This window comes from Trichoplusia ni, chromosome 9, assembly GCF_003590095.1.
Source record: "Trichoplusia ni isolate ovarian cell line Hi5 chromosome 9, tn1, whole genome shotgun sequence".
NCBI classification, from domain to species: Eukaryota; Metazoa; Arthropoda; class Insecta; order Lepidoptera; family Noctuidae; genus Trichoplusia; species Trichoplusia ni.
Window position 1 is genome coordinate 6,038,666 of NC_039486.1, and position 19,261 is coordinate 6,057,926.

At 36.8% G+C, this 19,261-nt stretch overlaps 2 protein-coding genes and 1 non-coding gene across 3 annotated transcripts; all 3 read right to left on the minus strand.

Annotated features, from left to right (window-relative positions):
• Nucleotides 1-142: 142 nt before the first annotated feature.
• LOC113497732 (xanthine dehydrogenase) lies at nt 143-8,388 on the minus strand. The gene is made up of 8 exons (XM_026877425.1): nt 8,149-8,388; nt 5,061-5,215; nt 2,697-4,881; nt 2,277-2,585; nt 1,861-2,198; nt 931-1,735; nt 680-847; nt 143-447 (listed from the first exon to the last, which is right to left on the minus strand). Exons 1-8 carry the CDS (start codon nt 8,221-8,223, stop codon nt 397-399), a joined length of 4,086 nt encoding a protein of 1,361 aa, XP_026733226.1. The 5' UTR covers nt 8,224-8,388; the 3' UTR covers nt 143-396.
• Nucleotides 8,389-10,688: 2,300 nt separating this feature from the next.
• On the minus strand, nt 10,689-19,183 carry LOC113497333 (xanthine dehydrogenase-like). Its single transcript, XM_026876849.1, has 8 exons — nt 18,059-19,183; nt 16,617-16,771; nt 13,871-16,001; nt 13,466-13,774; nt 12,858-13,195; nt 11,953-12,757; nt 11,624-11,791; nt 10,689-10,833 (listed from the first exon to the last, which is right to left on the minus strand). Exons 1-8 carry the CDS (start codon nt 18,137-18,139, stop codon nt 10,783-10,785), a joined length of 4,038 nt encoding a protein of 1,345 aa, XP_026732650.1. The 5' UTR covers nt 18,140-19,183; the 3' UTR covers nt 10,689-10,782.
• On the minus strand, nt 16,473-16,545 carry Trnak-cuu. The gene has a single exon. It is a non-coding gene; the product is annotated as a tRNA-Lys (tRNA).
• Nucleotides 19,184-19,261: the final 78 nt, after the last annotated feature.

The following is a 19,261-nucleotide window of genomic DNA, read 5'->3' on the forward strand; positions in this document are numbered from 1 at the left end:
CAACTCACTGAACACGAGTAAATTTTTAATAAGCAGAACTCCATCTAATACACAAAGAGTGATTTAAAACAGGGTTTAAAAACAAACTAATTCAATGATTATAAAACATATTTAATGCATGCTCAAATTACACATGTTAACAAAATTATTATGCTAATGAGGAAAAAAATTCAAAAACAGTTATTATTAATTAACTGAACAGTACAAAGCTATAACAAAGTTGATATGTAATTTTATGTATTCTTTATTGTTACACGAACGTAAAAATCTTTTAGTTAAAAAATATTTTTTGTATTAATATGAAAATTCTATGGTAATATATGTAGGTATTCAATGAGGTATTGCACAGCAAACAAGTTATTTACAACGTAGAATGTAGAACTACTTTTGGTACTCCTAAGGTACAACATTCCAAGGTACGAAGCTGCCTGGCTCTGGTTCATCCAGCTGGAATACAAAATTGAATATTATTCACAAATTAATCTTGTACCATTTAAATTGACGTGGTCTACAATTTAAGTTTTATTTTTTCAGTATCTCTAATGAGTTCCTAGACCTTACGCGAATGTGTCGTAAAATTGACAGCATTGTTGCACCAATCAAACCCGTTTTGAGTCATGACTAGTTCCGATTTAATGTAGTAACTGCGTAAAATTGTAGGATAAAAGTTTATAGCTACCTTTTTAGTAATGTGGTCCTCGCAAGCCATACGAATTCTTGCGGACGTTGCAGGTGCATCCAACCGGAACTCCTGAGAAGCTCCCGTTTCAGCCCGCGCCGCACGGATTGCTTCTTTTATAGCGAAGAATGCGGACGAAGCTAGGAACAGAGGTGGTTCACCAACAGCCTGAAAACATGAAAGGATATTTTGAAATTTGAATATTCTTGAGTTATATAGTGTTTGAAAGGAAAGGACAAATTTCTATTTACCTTTGACGAATATACAGCTCTTGGGTTAGGGGCTCCTTTGAGCAATGATACATTAAATTCTTGAGGAATGTCACCAAAACCAGGAATTTTGTAAGCACCAGGACCTTTTGAGAGTAACGCCCCAGTTGGCGAGTAAATAAGCTCCTCAATCGTGAATAAACCGTACCCCTGCATGAATCCACCTTCGATTTGACCAATATCTATAGCTGGGTTCAAACTTTCTCCCAAATCCATCACAATGTCACTTCTCACTACTAGATGATCACCACTTAGGCAATCGATCTCGACTTCAGTGCATGCCGCCCCAAATGTAAAGTAGTTGAAAGGAGTTCCTGTATTTTCATCGAAATTATATCCAATTCCAGGGGTTGCATAAAAACCCGTTGCGGATAAACTAACTCTATCAATCCAAGCGGACAGGACCCAATCTTCCCACTTTCCATTGGGGTTCTTTTCTTTGAATGGTTGCAGTCGTTTCGACAGGGTCTCGCATGCTTGAAGCACAGCCATTCCGTTTAGATCTGATCCAGCACTAGCTGCAGTAGCTGAAGTGTTGGGTACTTTGTCAGTAGAAGTTTCACTTATGTGAATTTTGGACACATCTACTCCAAGAGCACGGGAAGCAACTTGAATCATTTTCGTATGTAGTCCTTGTCCCATTTCAGTTCCACCGTGTGATACAAGAACTGATCCATCGACATATATCAGTACTAAAGCACCAGCTTGGTTAAGCAACTTTTCTGTAAAAGCGATTCCAAACTTAGTAGGGATCATTGAAATTCCACGTTTCCTCCATCTGTGCTCTCTGAAAACAAAAAAGTTATTGCTAGATAAGCCACATTGAAACGTTATTATAATAACTTTTTGCAAACTTGCGTTTGCTCAGGTATCATTACAAGGTTAATAAAAATAATAGCTGTAATTACTTACTTGTTGAACTTTTCGATGGCCAATCTTCGTTCCGCAAGATTACTTTTTTGTGCGCACTCGTCCCAACATCTCTGTAGCGTGCAATTTTCCAAAACCTGTCCGTAATGAGTTATCGAGTTCTCGGCGTACAAGTTGATTCGACGGATCTCATCGAAACTCTTTCCTACTTTAAATGCTATGTCTTCGATAATGCTCTCAGCTCCAAACATTCCCTGAGGTCCACCAAAACCACGGAACGCTGTATTTGATGGTAAATTGGTCTTACAAACAATGCCCGATACTTCAGCATTTGGCACATAATAAGCATTTTCATAGTGGAACATAGCTCTTTCTACTACCTGAAAAATATAAGCGTGAAACGTGAATTATCTTAACACGTTTTTTATGTATTTTTTTACCAATCTTGTTATACTTACAGGGCCTGACAGATCTAAAGAGTATCCTCCATTGTTATAAATAATTACTCTAGCTCCCATTATCTTTCCTTCTGAAGTAACAGCAACCTTATATTTTACCATGAACGGATGTCTCGTACCGCTTATCAACATGTCTTCGTCTCGGTCGAGCATGCAACGAACTGGCCTTTGAAGTTTGTGAGCAGCGAATGCTACAGGTAAAGCCACTAGCATGCCACGAGATTCCTTTCCTCCAAATCCACCTCCCATACGTTTTACTCTAGCAACGATCCGGTTCATGGGAACGTGCAGTACATGACTAACTAATTTCTGAAACAAAAAAACGTCAGCCATAAGCACATATCAAAATCGAAGCAAGAAAACAATACCTAATTTAATATTATGAAATAAATTGTGTACTTGGGTAACAAAAAGAATTACCGCTATTTCTGAGGGATGTTGACTCGAACAGAATATTTCCAACTCATCATCCTCTTTCTTTGGGATGGCAAATGCGGCATGGGTTTCTAGGTAAAAATGTTCTTGCCCACCCATGCGACATTCTCCTTCAATAATAATATTATTTTTATCGTTAAAGGCACTTTCTACATCTCCCCTTTTTATGGTTTTAGGATATTGTGGGTAAAATGAATTGTGCTTAATTGCGTCTTCCATTGTAACTATAATAGGCTGTATATCTTCGTACTTTATTTCCACCTTTCTGGCGGCTTCTTGGGCTCTTGCTTGGTCTTCTGCTACTATAACACCAATAGTCTGTCCCTGACTTGTGACTTTCTCAGTAATGAATAACTCTTCATCGTGGAAAATAGGTCCAATAGCATTTTGCTCAGAAGTTAAATCTTTAGCAGAAAAGAAAGCAACAACACCTGGCATTTGCAATGCTTTTGTGGCATCAACTGACAATACTTTAGCATGTGCTCGTGTACTGAGAACAAATGCCAAGTAAAGTTCGCCTTCGGCAGTTGGCATATCGTCACAATAAATTGCTTCACCTGTTGTTTGCTTGAATGCTGATACATGCGTAATTGGCCTACCAACAGCGTCGCTTTTAACTTGTTCAGATCCAACTAAATCGAAATATTGTGCACTTTTTGGCATACCGCCGTGGAATTGTTCTGCACCGCTGCTATGGTATGGTAGAATAAGATCCTCATGAATATAATCTTTTGTCATTTGTTGAGCAATAGCCAGGTACGCTTTTAGGAACAAACTCATTGTCAAAGTCCGACGAAACTGTATGTTTCCACCTGGAGCGGAAGGACTCAGAGGCAGCTCCTCTATCAATAGCGAAAACGTTTTCTCTAACACATTTTCATCCCATTTCTCACCTCTTAATGATTCGCATGTTTTGGTTGCTAATTTTGTTACAGGGGCCATACCACCAAAAGCAAGATTAATGTACTTTATAACATTAGTGTTATGTTCAAACTCGACGTTGATAGCAGCAGTAACAATGGAAATATCGTCTTCTCTTCTTTTTGCTTGTTTGTATGCTTTAACATACTGATATTTGTTAGTATACGGAACCTCTATCGATAGCAAAATTTCGTTTGGTTTCACTACATTCCTCCTGTACCCAGTGAAGAATGTTTCATCCATTAAAACAGAGCGATGTCCTCCATCTTCACTTATAAGGTCGAGTTTCACTTTCAAGGCCATCAAAATTGGATTTAAGTCCGATATAGGACTACCCGTCATGATATTTCCACCTATAGCCGCCACATTCCTTATTTGTTTTCCTGCAAACCAGTTGAGCATCTCCACCATGGTTACAAACGAGCGTGTCTTGTACTGAGGCAAATTGGTTATGTACTGTCTTAAGGTATTTTCTATCTCCATGAGAGTAACAGCGGCACCTATTGTTAATCCGTGTTCATTTTCAGTGATAGTGGTCAATTCTGGTACAGAGTTTGGCATTATAATGGTAGGGTAAACTACATGTCTAAACTTAACTTCGACACCGACTTCAGTATTACCTACAACTATTTTGGCATCGGGGTGTTTATTTTTTAAATTAACAATAGTACTTAAATCCTTTGGTCTGTACCATGTGACCTTTTCACCTCGATATATTAAGTATTGATCATCGTATACAGACGATAACTTCAGTTCAGGTGGAAATATTGGTTCCTGGGTACTATCGTAAGGTAGAAACGATGACCTATCAAAAATATGTTCTGTTTCACTTGTATCTTCTTTATCAGTCTTGTTTTTGCAACAGTCTTTTCCCATGGCACAGGTACCATTGGTTTGTTTCGCTTTTTCGCCATTAACTGTCATGTTAGCAACACGATTTGTCTCCCAATCTTCAATGAATGTCTTGTAGCCTTCTATGATGGCTCTGTAGCCCGTACATCTACACAGATTTCCTTGAAAGGCAACTTCCATGTCATTGTATGTTATTTTACTGTTGGTTCTGAGCAACGTGTACATAGACATGACGATTCCTGGCGTGCAGAACCCGCACTGCGAGCCGTGAGCCTTAGCTATACGTTCTTGAACTGGATGTAATCTGGTTTTAGTTGATCCAATGCCTTCAACTGTAGTGACGGCAAGACCGTGCATAGCGCACACTGGAGCCAGACATGCATTTACTGCGAGATGACTGAGAAAATTAATTAAGAAAAATATCATGTTGTTATTACTCTATTATAGGTAAGTTTATGAGACCTCATGTAAGTAAGGCGAGTAAAATTCCGATAGCAGCATGCGGATTATTGCTTTCGTGCTGATTTATGTAGTACTAGTAGAAACATTTTTCTTGCCATATTTTGTAAAGGATACACAACTTTCTTCTCTGAGCGATTGTATTTGGAAACCATGACGGTACAGGCACCGCAACCTCCTTCGGCACATCCTAACTTGGTGCCCGTCAGTCGCAGTTTCTTCCGGAGGTACCAGAGGAGCGTCCATTCTGGATCAGGTTTCGGTTCTACCACCTGCAATCATATCAGTTACAAAAATAAGTTTTACTTGAAGTCTGTTTGTACTACAAGAAAGAACGTAGGGTTTTTATTTGCTTCATACTTAAGTATATAAACACGCCAGCAGATTCACACACAAGCGAGATATAGTAATAAACAACGTCACCGTATTGTATGTTATAGGATTAAACGGTCGCTACTCGCCACTTGTTCGTTCGTCGCTTCATTGACAATTGACAATAAAGTGTTATGAATTGTGAGAAGTTGGTCAATCGAAATCACGTTATTAATGAAAACATTTTGAATTATAATAGCTATAGAAAATGATCCCAGGGGAACATTAAAATGGGATAAAAACTATCTTTCGTGTTAGTTCTGGTTGTAAACATTGTTTAGGTACAAGTAGGAGGAGCTCGTGGCTAAGCTATAACCGCATAAGTGAATCGATCACAGGTGCAGCTATGCTTGACGCGGTTGGTCCGTAGATGGGTGACCATCTTTGTCATAACGAGTTCCTCCGTGTTTCGGAAGGCACGTTAAATTGTGGGTCCCGGCTGTCATTCCTACATCGTTGCCGTCGTTACAGGTAGACAGAAGCTTGAAAAGTCTGACAGCCAGTCTAACCAAGGGGTATCGTGTTGCCCAGGTAACTGGGTGGAGGAGGTCAGATAGGCAGTGGCTCCTTGTAAAACACTTGTATTTAGCTGAAACCTGTTAGACTGGTAGCCGACCCCAACATAGTTGGGAAAAGGCTAGGCCAATGATGAGGTACAAGTTTCCTCTAAATCTGTTGAGTGGTTTTTGCGTGAAAGAGGAACAAACATCTATACATCCATACATCTAAACTTAAGGTTTATAATTTTAGAAGAGCAATAGGATAATAGTATATTTTATCTGAGCTGTAAAGGCGTCTTACGGTCACTTGATGTTGAGATAAATTATATAGATAATAGTAGGCCCACGCTCCAGTAGGCACCTACTTAATTGTGACATAGCATGTCTGACCACTCTCTGCTAGCTATAATTTGCTAAGCTATTAAACCTTTTTTCTGTCGAATAGAATTAAAAAATACCTCCACGAATTTTATGATTTAACAACAGCAAGAATGATTTTTATGATCATTGTCCATTTGTCCGTTGCCGTTGATTTTCACGAGAAGAAAAAGAAATAAAAAGTAAGCGTTGCGCGCCAAAAGACTAGGTACATAATACAGAAAAAAAATGTTTCAATCATATTTCGGAGACATTTCATTCATAACGACACTTTGATTTCATTTATTTGTAGGTAGACCATAACATATTATTATTGTTAATTTAAGTCAAGGTCAGATTCTAGTCAAACCAGATTTGGTTGATTGTTCGTTAGAATCTATGGATCGAACAACTTTAACTGTTATGTAGGTCTGTATGAATAAATAATATTTAATGCCGAAAAAAAACGATATAAGTATTTCTTGCGTCATTACGTAATATTCTTGATTGTCTTATATGAATTAATGACCACTTGAGATAAAATTGAATTATCAATCCCTTGGCCACCGGTTGTTTCCTTGTGCATAATAATTATTAGACGCAGATTCTTAATAAGTGGTTCTAGGATGGAATGCAATTTTTTTTCAAAATACCGTACATCAACGATTTTATCATTGTGTTTAAAATCTACGTAATTGAGAACCTCAAATGCACATATAAATAAATAAATTCCTCGACATAGCTATACGTTATGCATATTATTAACACCTAGTACGAGCATGCATCACATTAATCACTCATAATTCATCTCACACCGCTTTGAATTAAAGTCACCTAGCATACAGACAACGTATTCCTCGTAAACAGGGCAACGTATTCCTTTATCAAACGCAACCAATAAACGAATGCCGCTGAGCAAACAATATAATAATATAAATTACTGAATCGGGTCGCCATTATTGTTATGATTAGCAGCAGGAGGCAACATAGGTCAGTACTATCAGGGACATTCGGCGACCCTCCTCGCAAATAAAACATTTGTCTGTATATGACGCAATAACGTTCGTCGTAACCATCTTCAAGATGTTTGTTTCATAATGATACGATTCTGATAACAATTACGTATGACAGTCAGATTCTGGACTACCCTGTTTTTTTTCTGTGCAAAGACCTCCCACAAGTAATTCCATTAGTACTTGTTCTAAGGCTAAAATACTATCTTCAAAATATTTCCTTGCTCGGTTCAGGGGTAAAAACATAGGTATTTAGTGTACCTATTAATGACCCATTTCTTACATCATAATGACGTAATTAATAGCTCAATAATCATAAAAAAATAATTGGGCATTTGTTAATGACCTTGTATCTAAATTGTATTACACAATCATTGAAATTGAGTGGAAAATATATTTTATATCATTACTTATTTGTTTGTTTAAAGGATGCACATTTTGTTGTTTATGCATCAACAATACTTGCCCTATATTGCTCAAAGGGGGCAAATAAATATATTTTGCATTTCTCGATAAGCGCGATTGATAACTAAATGTACTTAAAGGTTTAGTAACTATCACTTCATAATAATAAAACCAATATTTTATCGTAGATTAGCTAGATAGTAAGTACGAAACTTTGTGTGAATGGAACAAATTAACTGTAGGGTTGGTGAGGTTAAATTATAGCTAATCTTACTGAATATCTTAGGACCTAGCCGGTGTCTGTAATATACAATTATACTGTCGGAATTGTGTCAAACATTTTACAATAAGTATTGATTTAAGTACTAAAGATATTGTAATGCAAGCAATTGTATTTAAGTGCTTAAACTATGAAATATAATAATAATATTGCATGAATTTTCTTATGAATTCAGTCACCTTATGGCACACATCTTGTTTACCAATTATTCTCCAAGCGTTAGGTATAATTAATAAAAATATGTTTTCATTATCGGACAATCACACGCCTTCACTCACCTTTTTCCCGTTGACGTAAAATATTAACTCACTACAAACATCACCGGTTTCATCCTCTATGTTAAGCAATCCCATTTTTATTAAAACTTAATATTTTTATCTATCCGTAGATAACACGTCTCACTTTATGGCGCTACATAAGACAACTGACGATTTATTTCACGTTGCGTGATCGTCCAACGTCTCTTATCCAGTGCGCGAGCGCAGTATCCACATGGACAGTTAACAAGTAATAAACAACTCGTTATCTGCTTCATAGTTCGTATGATTGAACTTACAAAAAGAGCAACTTGTGAAATCGTTGATAAATGAACAAGCTAATCATTAAAACAGTGACCGATCAAAAACTGGTTAGCCCTGAACCATACTCTATCGGTCTTGGACCTACTTGAAATAGTTTGTTATCAACCTGTTTCAAGTTCTTTTCAACCAGCATGTTTGATTTATTTGCATAAATTTGTTATTTTTAACTGCCCGTTAGAGTAACAACCTACACAATATATTTATGCGCAACACATTATTTAAATGCGCAATGCACATGGATGCAAGGCTGGCTTACGAAAGAACTGACAGGTTCGTAATTCATGGAGATAGATTTTGTTTGTAAGCAGTCATGCTTGAATTCCTCTCGTACTAAAAAGTGAATGTCCTACGTTCTCTGAGTATTGATTTGGAAATTTAGTACGAAGTTTGAGTAGAGCTACGAAATGGGTCAATTTGCGAACTGCGCAGAGACTTGGATATTTGCTACTACTACTTGTCTTAAGTATATTTTGTTTACTAAACGGGAAAAAACAAAACTCCATGAATTCCATTCTGAAGCGCTTAAATATAAATCTTCTAATCTTCTCATATATAAAATTCCCGTGTCACGATGTTAGTTACCGTACTCCTCTGAAACGGTACTACCGATTTTTATGAAATTTTGTATACATATTGGATAAGTCTGAGAATAGAACAACATCTATTTTTCATACCTCTAAGTGATAAGGGTTACTCACACTAAAAAAATATATTTTATTCTTTTGACGAAATTGTTTGTTTTGATTTTTTTAATAATGTGGCATTAAAAATACAAACAACTAGAAAAAAAATATTCGGCAAAACAACGTTTGCTGGGTCAGCTAGTACCTATATAAAATTCCCGTGTCACGATGTTAGTTACCGTACTCCTCCGAAACGGCTTTGGCAAATTTTATATGCGTATTCAGTAGGTCTGAGAATCGGCTACCATCTATTTTTCATAACCCCAAGTGATAAGGGTCCACTTTAATATTTTATATCCACTGTGATCATCGACTGTTAGGCGATACCTACGTAGTTCGCCGGGACAGCTAGTAATATATAATTATCAATCATTACCCTTCTTCTTATGCTTATGGATAACATGAGACGATTGCTATATTTCCCTATAGCCTCGTTTATCTCATACAGGAACTAGTGCACTTTTATATACCTAAGTTTTTATCTCAAAATAATCGTGGACTGCCATCTGTTGCAAATTGAATAAATTGCCATTGTAAAGACACGTCCTTAAACCGCATCAAATGCATCTATCGACGAGTTTCTGTTATTCGTTAATCAAATCTTGTAGGACCTACCTAAACGAACTTACTTCGGCGATGTGTTGATATAATGACAATGACTCGGTTGTTTTTACGTTTTTATCATTTTATACCTACTGAGGTAAAATAGCTGGCATAGAAACAAGTATTGACGAAGGAAGATAGACTAGATGTCGTTTATCCGTCTGTGTTTCTGTTTTTCTATGAATTTCTACTTATAATAGTTGCCATTTACTACCCCGATTGACACCCATATCTGAACATCGAAAGTCTTACAAATATGTATCTGTATCGGTTTTGACTTCATGCCAAATTTTAAGTCATAAGTCTCGAAGAGCTTTTACTTGGAATTTGGCGAATCAAGCCAAGCTAAGGCTTGATATATGATGATATTATATCCAATATACAAAAATTGACGCGCAACACGTGATGCTTAATATATCCGGCTGTTTTTGCACGGCATGGCACGATTCAGGCAGATGCTGCGCTACGCATTTTGTTTTTTTTCTCATGCTACAGCATCGGTATGACGTGGAGCGAGATGAAGCATGAAGCTCAAGCCAGATCGAGATGGAGAACCTCTGTGGACGCCCTCTGCCCCATCTAGGGGACATAGGACTTTAAGTCAAGTCAAGTCACATGCAGTTGATGTTGTCAAGTGGAGTTGTGACGCGCTGCAACATCGGCGACAGAAATCAACACGTTTTAGTTCCTCTGGCAACATAAAGCCTATGCCTGATGCCTATTTGGCCAGATATCGTTGCCAAAATAGTTTCACGCTAACTTTGAACTTGATATTTCCAATAAAGTATTAAATATATGTAGTAATCTGTAATTAAATATAATATTACAAAATACATGAACTGTCACTCTGGTCGTGCGTGATATTGCTCAACTTGAACATTGGTAAATTAAGTAAATATGTACTTTCACGAAAAGATAAGGCGATAACAATAGCATGGAATCACAAACAACTTTTGCATTAAAAGTAATTTATTTGCGGTGATTATATATTAAAAACAGTGTGAAGGTATTACAAATTAAAATCTTATTGCAGAAAATGTTGTCTTCAAGCTATCACATTCCACGGCTTCCCAGTATCCTTAATCGTAGGTTTTACCTGTAACACAAAACATAGGTCTATTAGACTATTATTAGATTTAGTGGCAAGAAAGACATTGCTTAGGCTAGACGACTTATTATTTATGGACTAAGATACAAATTAAAAAGCAAACAAAAATACAACGTGTAATGGTACACATTGGACCATTGAGGTTTGTTCATTTTAGTCTCATTCCACAATTTGCCCATTGTTATCTCAACAGAAGGAAACCCATTTGTGTCCTTCGTAAGTTGCTCTTCTGGAGAGTAAAGTTCGTGACATATTTACACTACAGATTGAGGTTTTTTGATGCAAAACCTACTGCCACTTTCAGACATACCTAAGCCTCTGAATTATACTGTCTTCACCAAAACATTATTGTCATCACGTGAGTTACAAAGTAGTCAGAACTTTCTCATCTTATGTAGTCTGTTGACTAAAGTATTTATTTTACTTTTTTAGGTACAATTTCCTTTGTCATTTCTGTAATGTCATCATCATCCTAATCTTCTCCCAACTATGTTGGGGTCGGCTCCCAGTCTAACCGGATGCAGCTACGTATCAGAGTTTTCTTAGGAGCCTATCTGACCTCTAGCTTCTTACTACCAATTACGATTGATAAAAAGATGGCCCACTATTAAACGTGCCTTCAAAAACACGGAGGATCTCGTTATGAAATAGATAGTCACTCATCCACGGACCTTATCAAGCGAACTTTAACCTGTGAGCGATCGACTTGTGCAGCTGTACATTGTTCCACGTTTCTGTAATGCAGTTATTAGAATGAACTTAAAAAGTTTTTCCATACCTGTTTTGTAATTAGATCTTCACAAGCCATTCTTATACGCGCGCACGTTGCTGGTGCATCCAAAACGAATTCTGGAGATTCTCCGCTGTCTACCCGAGCTGACCGTATAGCATCTTTGATAGCGAAAAATACTGACGCGGCAAGGAAGAGAGGAGGTTCACCAACAGCCTGAAACGTAAAACGAATAATTAGTTAATTAATAAATGTAATGCAGATCTGGGAATACAAGCCATACTAAGATGGGCTAATCATTCTGAATTCTTTAATAATCATTTTCATTTACAGGTTTATTTGCCTGAACAGACAACGTAAGGTAAAGGAAAGCATACCTTTGATGAATAAACTGCTCGAGGATTCGGAGCACCCTTCAATAGAGAAACATTAAAAACTTTCGGAATGTCTGAAAATCCTGGTATTTTGTAAGCTCCAGGGCCTCGCGAAAGAGCTTCTCCACGAGGTGAGAATACCATCTCCTCCATTGTATAATAACCATAGCCTTGCATGAAGGCACCTTCAATTTGCCCTATGTCTATAGCAGGATTCAAGCTTTCTCCAACATCCATCACTATGTCTGTTCTGAGTACCTGATGGTCGCCGGTCAAGCAATCGATAATAACCTCTGAACAAGCTACTCCATAAGTAAAGTATTCGTACAAATTGCCAGAATTTGTCTCAGAATTGTATTCTATCTCTGGAGCAGCGTAAAATCCGGTAGCTGATAACTGCACTCTATTGACGTAAGCATCAATGACCCAGTCTTCCCATTTTCCATTGGGATTTTTAGCTTTAAAAGGTTCCAATCGAGCTTTTAAGATTTTGCAGGCTTCTAAGACGGCCATACCATATAAATCAGAACTTATACTTGCAGCTGTCGGTGAACTATTTGGAACTTTGTCGGTTGACATTTCACTGATGTGAATTTTCGTATAATCGATTTCTAAAGCTGTTGAGGCTACTTGTATCATCTTTGTAAATAGGCCTTGTCCCATTTCGATGCCACCGATTGAAAGTAGAACTGATCCATCTTTATAGACCAATAGTAATGCGCCAGCTTGCATAAGAACGTTTACTTGGAACGATATTCCGTATTTTGTGGGCACCAATGCGATACCTTTCTTTTTCCACCTATTATGCCTGGAAGATCATAGAAAGTTCAAAATATGAGTTAATAAATAAGAAATTTATGTCAGAAGATGAAATCACGTAAAATTTATTGAAATTATTTTTTCCTTACCTGTTGAAATCCTCAACTTCTAACCTTCGTTGCCAGTAATGAGAAGTTTCTAAACATTCGTTCCAACACCTTGTCAGAGTGCAGTATGTTAGCTTTTGATTATAATGGGTCAATGAACCTTCCTTGTACATGTTGATTCCAATAATCTCTTCATAGCTTTTGTTTAATACTGTCGCTACGTGGCGTATCATAGTCTCAGCAGCCATCATTGCTTTTGGGGCTCCAAACCCTCTGAAGGCAGTGTTCGAAGGCATATTAGTCTTGCATAGATAGCCATGCACTTCAACATTTGGTATGAAGTAACAATTGTCGACATGTACTAAGGCTCTCTCCATCATCTGTAATTAGTGAAGGTTAATTTTAAAATTATTTAGGTTTTTATATCACACTAGCATTTCGCCCGCGGCTTTGCCCGCGTCGAGGTCGATTATATCGCGTTTCCAAGTGAACTCTTCAAAAGTCCGTGAAAAAAACTATCCTATGTTCTTTCTCAAGGTCAACTCTATCTCTGTACCAAATTTTATTAAAATCAGTTCAGTGGTTTAGACGCGAAAGCGTAGAGAGATTTTGGTAGCTAACAGAATAAAAAATTGAACATTAAAACTTACCGCACAAGATATATCCATTGAGTTCCCTGCGTTGGCATAAATCTCAAATTTGGCCGCTGTTATAATTCCCCCATCCGTAAATCCGACTTTATATTTTATCAAACACGGATGTCTGTAGCCGGATAACTGCATATCTTCATCTCTGTCTAGTACAGCTCTTACAGGTCTCTTTAATTTGTATGCGGCTATTGCTACCGGGACGGCCAAAATTGCTGGTCTCGACTCTTTACCTCCGAAGCCACCGCCAATCCTTTTAACTTTGGCAATAATTTTATGGCTAGGGATTTGAAGCGATTCTGATACCAAACGCTTGAAAGGAAAATCAAAAGTAAGTATTAGAAATAAACAATCCCGAATTTCATAATTTGATTATAAAAGGAATGCAAGTTTTAATAAGAAACTCACTGCTATATCTTCAGGATGTTGTGTCGAAGCTATTATCTCAAGTTCATCTTCTTTTCTGGAAGCATAAGCTGACATCGTTTCTAAGTAAAAATGTTCTTGTGCTCCACTTCTGACCTGACCTTCCGCAATATGAGTTGAATTTGTAAAGACATCATTGACGTCACCCTTTCTTAGAATACGTGGATAGGAAGGGAAATACGAGCCATGTGATATTGCATCTTCGATTGTTACTATTACTGGATCTAATTGTTCGTAGTTGACAACTACTAAGTCCTTTCCTTTTCTAGCTGCATCTTCTGAAGTAGCTACTATAGCACCTATTACGCAAGCACGACTTGTCACTGTTTCACGAGAAAATATTTCTTCGTCTTTCATGATTGGACCCATTTTATTGCTTTCCTTGTCTAAATCGGCTGCTGACAAAAATGCTTCCACCCCTGGTACTAATAAAGCTTTACTAGCGTCTACTGACAAAATTTTTGCATGAGCTTCTGTACTAAATACAAGTTTTAAATACAGTTCGCCTGCTACGGTTGGAATATCGTCGCAGTAAATAGCTTCCCCCGTAGCTTGCTTTAATGCCGAAACATGTGTTATTGGTTTCCCAACGGCATGAGAAACAACCTTCTCTTGGTTTCTTATTTCAAAGCACTGTGAACTATTTGGTTCCACCGCAGATATTTCTTGTGCTCCAGTGATATCTTTGTCATCATACACCTTCACACCATTAGGTTTGCTAAGGCTTTTTAACACGTATAAATAGAATCTAAAAAATAAACTTAAGCAGAGAGACTTCCGATAATCTGCCATTCCCCCTGGGGCAGAGCTATCTAATTGCAACTCGGTTATTAGCGAGCTAAATATGATATTTAACATATTTTGATCCCATTTCTGTCCAATTAGTAACTTTGAAGTTACATTAGCACAAATGGTTGTTGGCCCCATACCACCATAACACAATTTTGCATATAATACTGATTTGGTAATAGGATCAAACTTCACATTGAACGCCGCGGTCACTATAGAAATATCATCTTCTTTTCGCCTAGCCTGTTTGTAAGCTTTGACATATTGCAAATCTTCCGTAAAAGGTATCTCAACAGATACAACAACAGCGTCTTCTTCGAGAACAGTAGTTCTATACCCATTGAAAAATGCTTCGTCTATGACTACCTCACGGTATCCAGATTTTTTGCTGTAAATATTTAAAACAGCTGAACATGCCATTAGTATCGGATTCAAATCAGATATTGGACTAGCTGTCATTATATTTCCCACTAATGTTGCAACATTCCGTATCTGTGTTCCAGCAAACCAATGAAGCATATCTTTGATGGCTTCAAAAATCTTACATGTTTTAGGATTTTCGTTTATTTGCTCTTCAAGAAAACTATACAGTTCGCTTAATGTAGTTGTAGCACCTATAACAATCCCTTTACTTGAAACATTCAAGAAGTTCATTTCTTGTATCATCGTGGGATACAATAGAATGGGATAGATTTTCTTTTTGAACTTTACTTCCACCCCAATTTCACTATTGCCTACGACAATTTTTGCAGAAGGATATTTGCTCTTGAGTTGAAGCAAACTGTTTAAATTGTTTGGCCTTATCCATGTAACGTTTTCTCCCTTGAAAAATAAATAAGCCTCTTCATAACGGCTCTCTACTTTTAATTCAGGTGGGAAAATGGGTTCCTGTGTTGAATCATACGGCTGGAAAGCTGACTTATTGAACAGCTGATTGCCACTATTTCCTTCTTTATTTCGACAACAGTCTTTCCCCATTGCACAGACACCCTTCTCGCCAGGTGAGTTATAGCACTTTTCCCATCCTTCTATAAAAGTTTTGAAGCCTTCAATAATAGGTCTGTAACCAGTGCACCTACAGAGGTTTCCCTGTAAAGAGGTTTCGATGTCTGTGTAATCTATATTTTTTTTGCTTCGAAGTAACGTGTACATAGACATGACGATCCCTGGAGTACAGAAGCCGCACTGCGATCCGTGAGCTTTCGCTATCCTTTCTTGGACGGGATGTAGCCGGTCTTGTGTGGATCCGATGCCTTCGACTGTAGTGACTGCCAAGCCGTGCATCGCACACAAAGGTGTTAAACAGGCGTTCACTGCAATGTGCCTTGATAATACAAAATGTTATTAAGGATATTTTTGTCCCAAATATTTTTATCGATCATTTAAAAGAAAAGCTGAATTTTTATTTTAACATACATCATACAGCAATAATAAAGTACCTGAAGTTTAATTAATAATGAAGAAATCTCCTCTTTTATCAAATAAAAAGTAATCAAGCAAGTAATGAAAAATATACATAAACAATTCGAAGAATTACCTACAATTCGAATTCCCTCGAGTCGTAACTTTAAGGCAACTGATGTATCGTAAATTAATAAAAAATATTACCAAAATGTATACTACCAATATAAACTAAAAAACCTTTCATTATTTTATGAAAAAAAATATTAACCTCAATCATTATTACTGTTTCTATGGAAAGCATTAAAAAATATCGCATTTAAATATAGAATTTGTCGTAAATTGCCAAAGAACTACTGGATCTATATAGAATGAATACAGAAGCAAAAAGTTGCGCCCAACGTGGGGCTCGAACCCACGACCCTGAGATTAAGAGTCTCATGCTCTACCGACTGAGCTAGCCGGGCTGTGGAAATGGAAGTCGAAATACCATATTACACTCTGAACGTTTGTAAAATAAATAATTTGTAAAGGATACTTGACACGATTTTCATGTCTTAAAAACTGAGACACCATAACTGTGCAGGCGCCACAGCCACCCTCGCCACATCCATATTTTGTGCCAGTTAGTAATAGTTTCTTGCGGAGATAAAACAACAACGTACATTCTGGATCCGGGTTTTTCTCGACAACCTAGAAAATAATTAATTATGAATAAATAACAGGCCCATTGTTTGGTTTTGTATCATTCGCTTAGCCAAGATAAGAACTCGCAATACAACCAGTAACTTATATCTAAGTGGATCTAGGTATACCTAAAGAGGACAGGGTATCCTACACAAGATATGAGTTTTAAACTTATTACAGCCACTATGATGCCGGGAGTCACGCGCCTACAATCCGTAAGTATAATTATTAATTATTTATCTACATTAACGAGATAAATCTTCATTGAGGGCGTAAATTATTAGATAAATAGCAACCAGTATTATCTGCGGTCAAATTATATAAGTAGGCAGCTCCCTCCTCAAATATTATAGCAAAATTTCCTGTTAAAATTCTGTACCTAAGTAGTTGCACTGATGATCGTTTTAATAGTATAGGGTATAATATTTAGTATTTTTCACAGACTCAATAAACCAACAACCTGTGTCCTATGCAGGTAGGAATGTGCTAAGTGAAAGGTGTCAATACTCTGAAATTCCATCCTCTCTGAAACTTTATACGTACTAGTTCAAGCTATTGCAAGATTTAAGGCCGTCTGACTAGTCAAGAGGATCAAAGTAAATATTCACTGAGTAGAGTTACCCCTCCATTATCGTAAATGATAGGTATAGGCACATAGGACGTCAGGAATATAGTGGTTCTATCAAGTATTCAGAAGATTGTAAATAAGTACCAACTACCTTAGCGATAAAACATCAATAATTAGGTACATTTTATAGAACCTAAATGATCAAATAATATGTCGTTATGTGATTTTTTTAAGTATACGCTTTGCATTACAGGTACTTAATTAATTGATTGAGTAGTTAATTAATTGAGAGAAAGCAGTCAAAAATCCTTGACAATGTCAAGTTAATAAGGAATGGCCTGCTTTAGTATATACATACTATACATAGGTACGTTTTATGAAAATTGTATTAAAACCATTAATTAAATTGTATAAGTAACAATTGTTTTTAAAGTTATCAAACGCAAAAAATCAAAGATATATATGCCAAGGTAAATAACTGCATAAGTAGTTAGTTCGCCGACATTCATTAATATTAACTGTGCATGGTACGTTAGGTAGGTACCTAATAAATATCTTATATACATATAGCTAAATAGTAAATTAAATACTTATAGGTGCCGATAATTATTCAACTAAATAAAAACAGAACTTCACCACCTATGGGCAGAAGACGGACAGATCAGTGTTAGTAGATATCAGATTAAATATGACAAAATAATGATTAAAAATAAAAGTAATCTTACCTTTTTGCCGTTAACAAAAAATACTAAAACTGTCTCCACATCTTTTGGCATTATATCGTCTATAGTTTCCATTTTAAACATGAACACCGACTTGACTTTTAAACCGGTATGTCCGCGAGACCGTCAGACGGCGCACAGAACACGCCGCTCCAATACCTCCAATGTTACTGGATCGTCTGGATCTAGTGGCCGTCGTCAATGCCGCGTGCATACTAACTTATTGCTCATTGTATATCTCTCAATAGAGATAATAGATGTTACACATTGCCACGGTTGTATGGATAAGGGCACGTCTATACAGAACAAGCGCACAATCTTTGTGAAACGTCTTAGGAATTTATTACTAGCTAGAACTTACGAGTGTCAACAAATCACCGTATTTTAATTTAACGAATATGTGAACCTTTTTTTATATTTGTGGCGAAGTTATAAGCAAATACTTGTCTGGATATAATTTATATTATAGGTAAAGGTATCTTTAGGTTAGTAAGTGGATTTGATACTTAGTCAAGGCCACAAGTGCACCTCAAGCTCTGTGGTCACTGGCGCAATACTGTGACCTCATATTTGGTTTAATTAGACGCAAACAATGACAGTAGTATTACACCGATACTACAACCGAACTACTGACGATAGTTAAATACTGGCTAAATATGGAATTTGTAAGCCGGTCTAAGAAAAAATAACTATCCATTACGTTAGGTTGATAACATCATCTATTAATATGCTATTACGTCTTCATCTAATATCGGTCATTATTTATTTCACAATATTATTTAGTAAGGTCCGCATGGCTATAACGACAAACACGGTTCATGTATAGATATAAATTTGCTAAGTATGATAAGTTGTTAGTTAAATTGTCTGTATTTTTAAAAAAATTATGTGCATTCTATTTGGAGATTGCACTGCAAAAAGTCGAAGTCGGGCATTAACCCCGCCTCGTTCCACTGATTAGATAATTTGTATGCCAATGTTAGGTACATTCAATTTAATAAATTAAAGAAATGTATTATTTGTTGCTTACCAACTCCTAAAATAAGACTATCAGTTATGAAGTTGAAACACCTCTCCTGCTTACTCATCTAGAAAAATCTAATTACAAATTAAATAATGATGATAGCCCCTCCCCCCCCCCCCCAATGTCTAAGCATAATACTTCAATGAGGTATAAGCATTATTAATTGAATAAGGTGTAATAAA

Coding starts and splice junctions, on each gene's coding strand:
- LOC113497732 (XM_026877425.1), bottom strand. CDS start 8,223: ATGGGATTGCTTAACATAGAGGATGAAACCGGTGATGTTTGTAGTGAG. Junction 5,216..8,148: donor TTTACGTCAACGGGAAAAAG/GTGAGTGAAGGC, acceptor ATATGATTGCAG/GTGGTAGAACCGAAACCTGA. Junction 848..930: donor GAGCTGTATATTCGTCAAAG/GTAAATAGAAAT, acceptor TCATGTTTTCAG/GCTGTTGGTGAACCACCTCT.
- LOC113497333 (XM_026876849.1), bottom strand. CDS start 18,139: ATGTTTAAAATGGAAACTATAGACGATATAATGCCAAAAGATGTGGAG. Junction 12,758..12,857: donor GAAGTTGAGGATTTCAACAG/GTAAGGAAAAAA, acceptor ATGATCTTCCAG/GCATAATAGGTGGAAAAAGA. Junction 10,834..11,623: donor AAGATCTAATTACAAAACAG/GTATGGAAAAAC, acceptor TTTGTGTTACAG/GTAAAACCTACGATTAAGGA.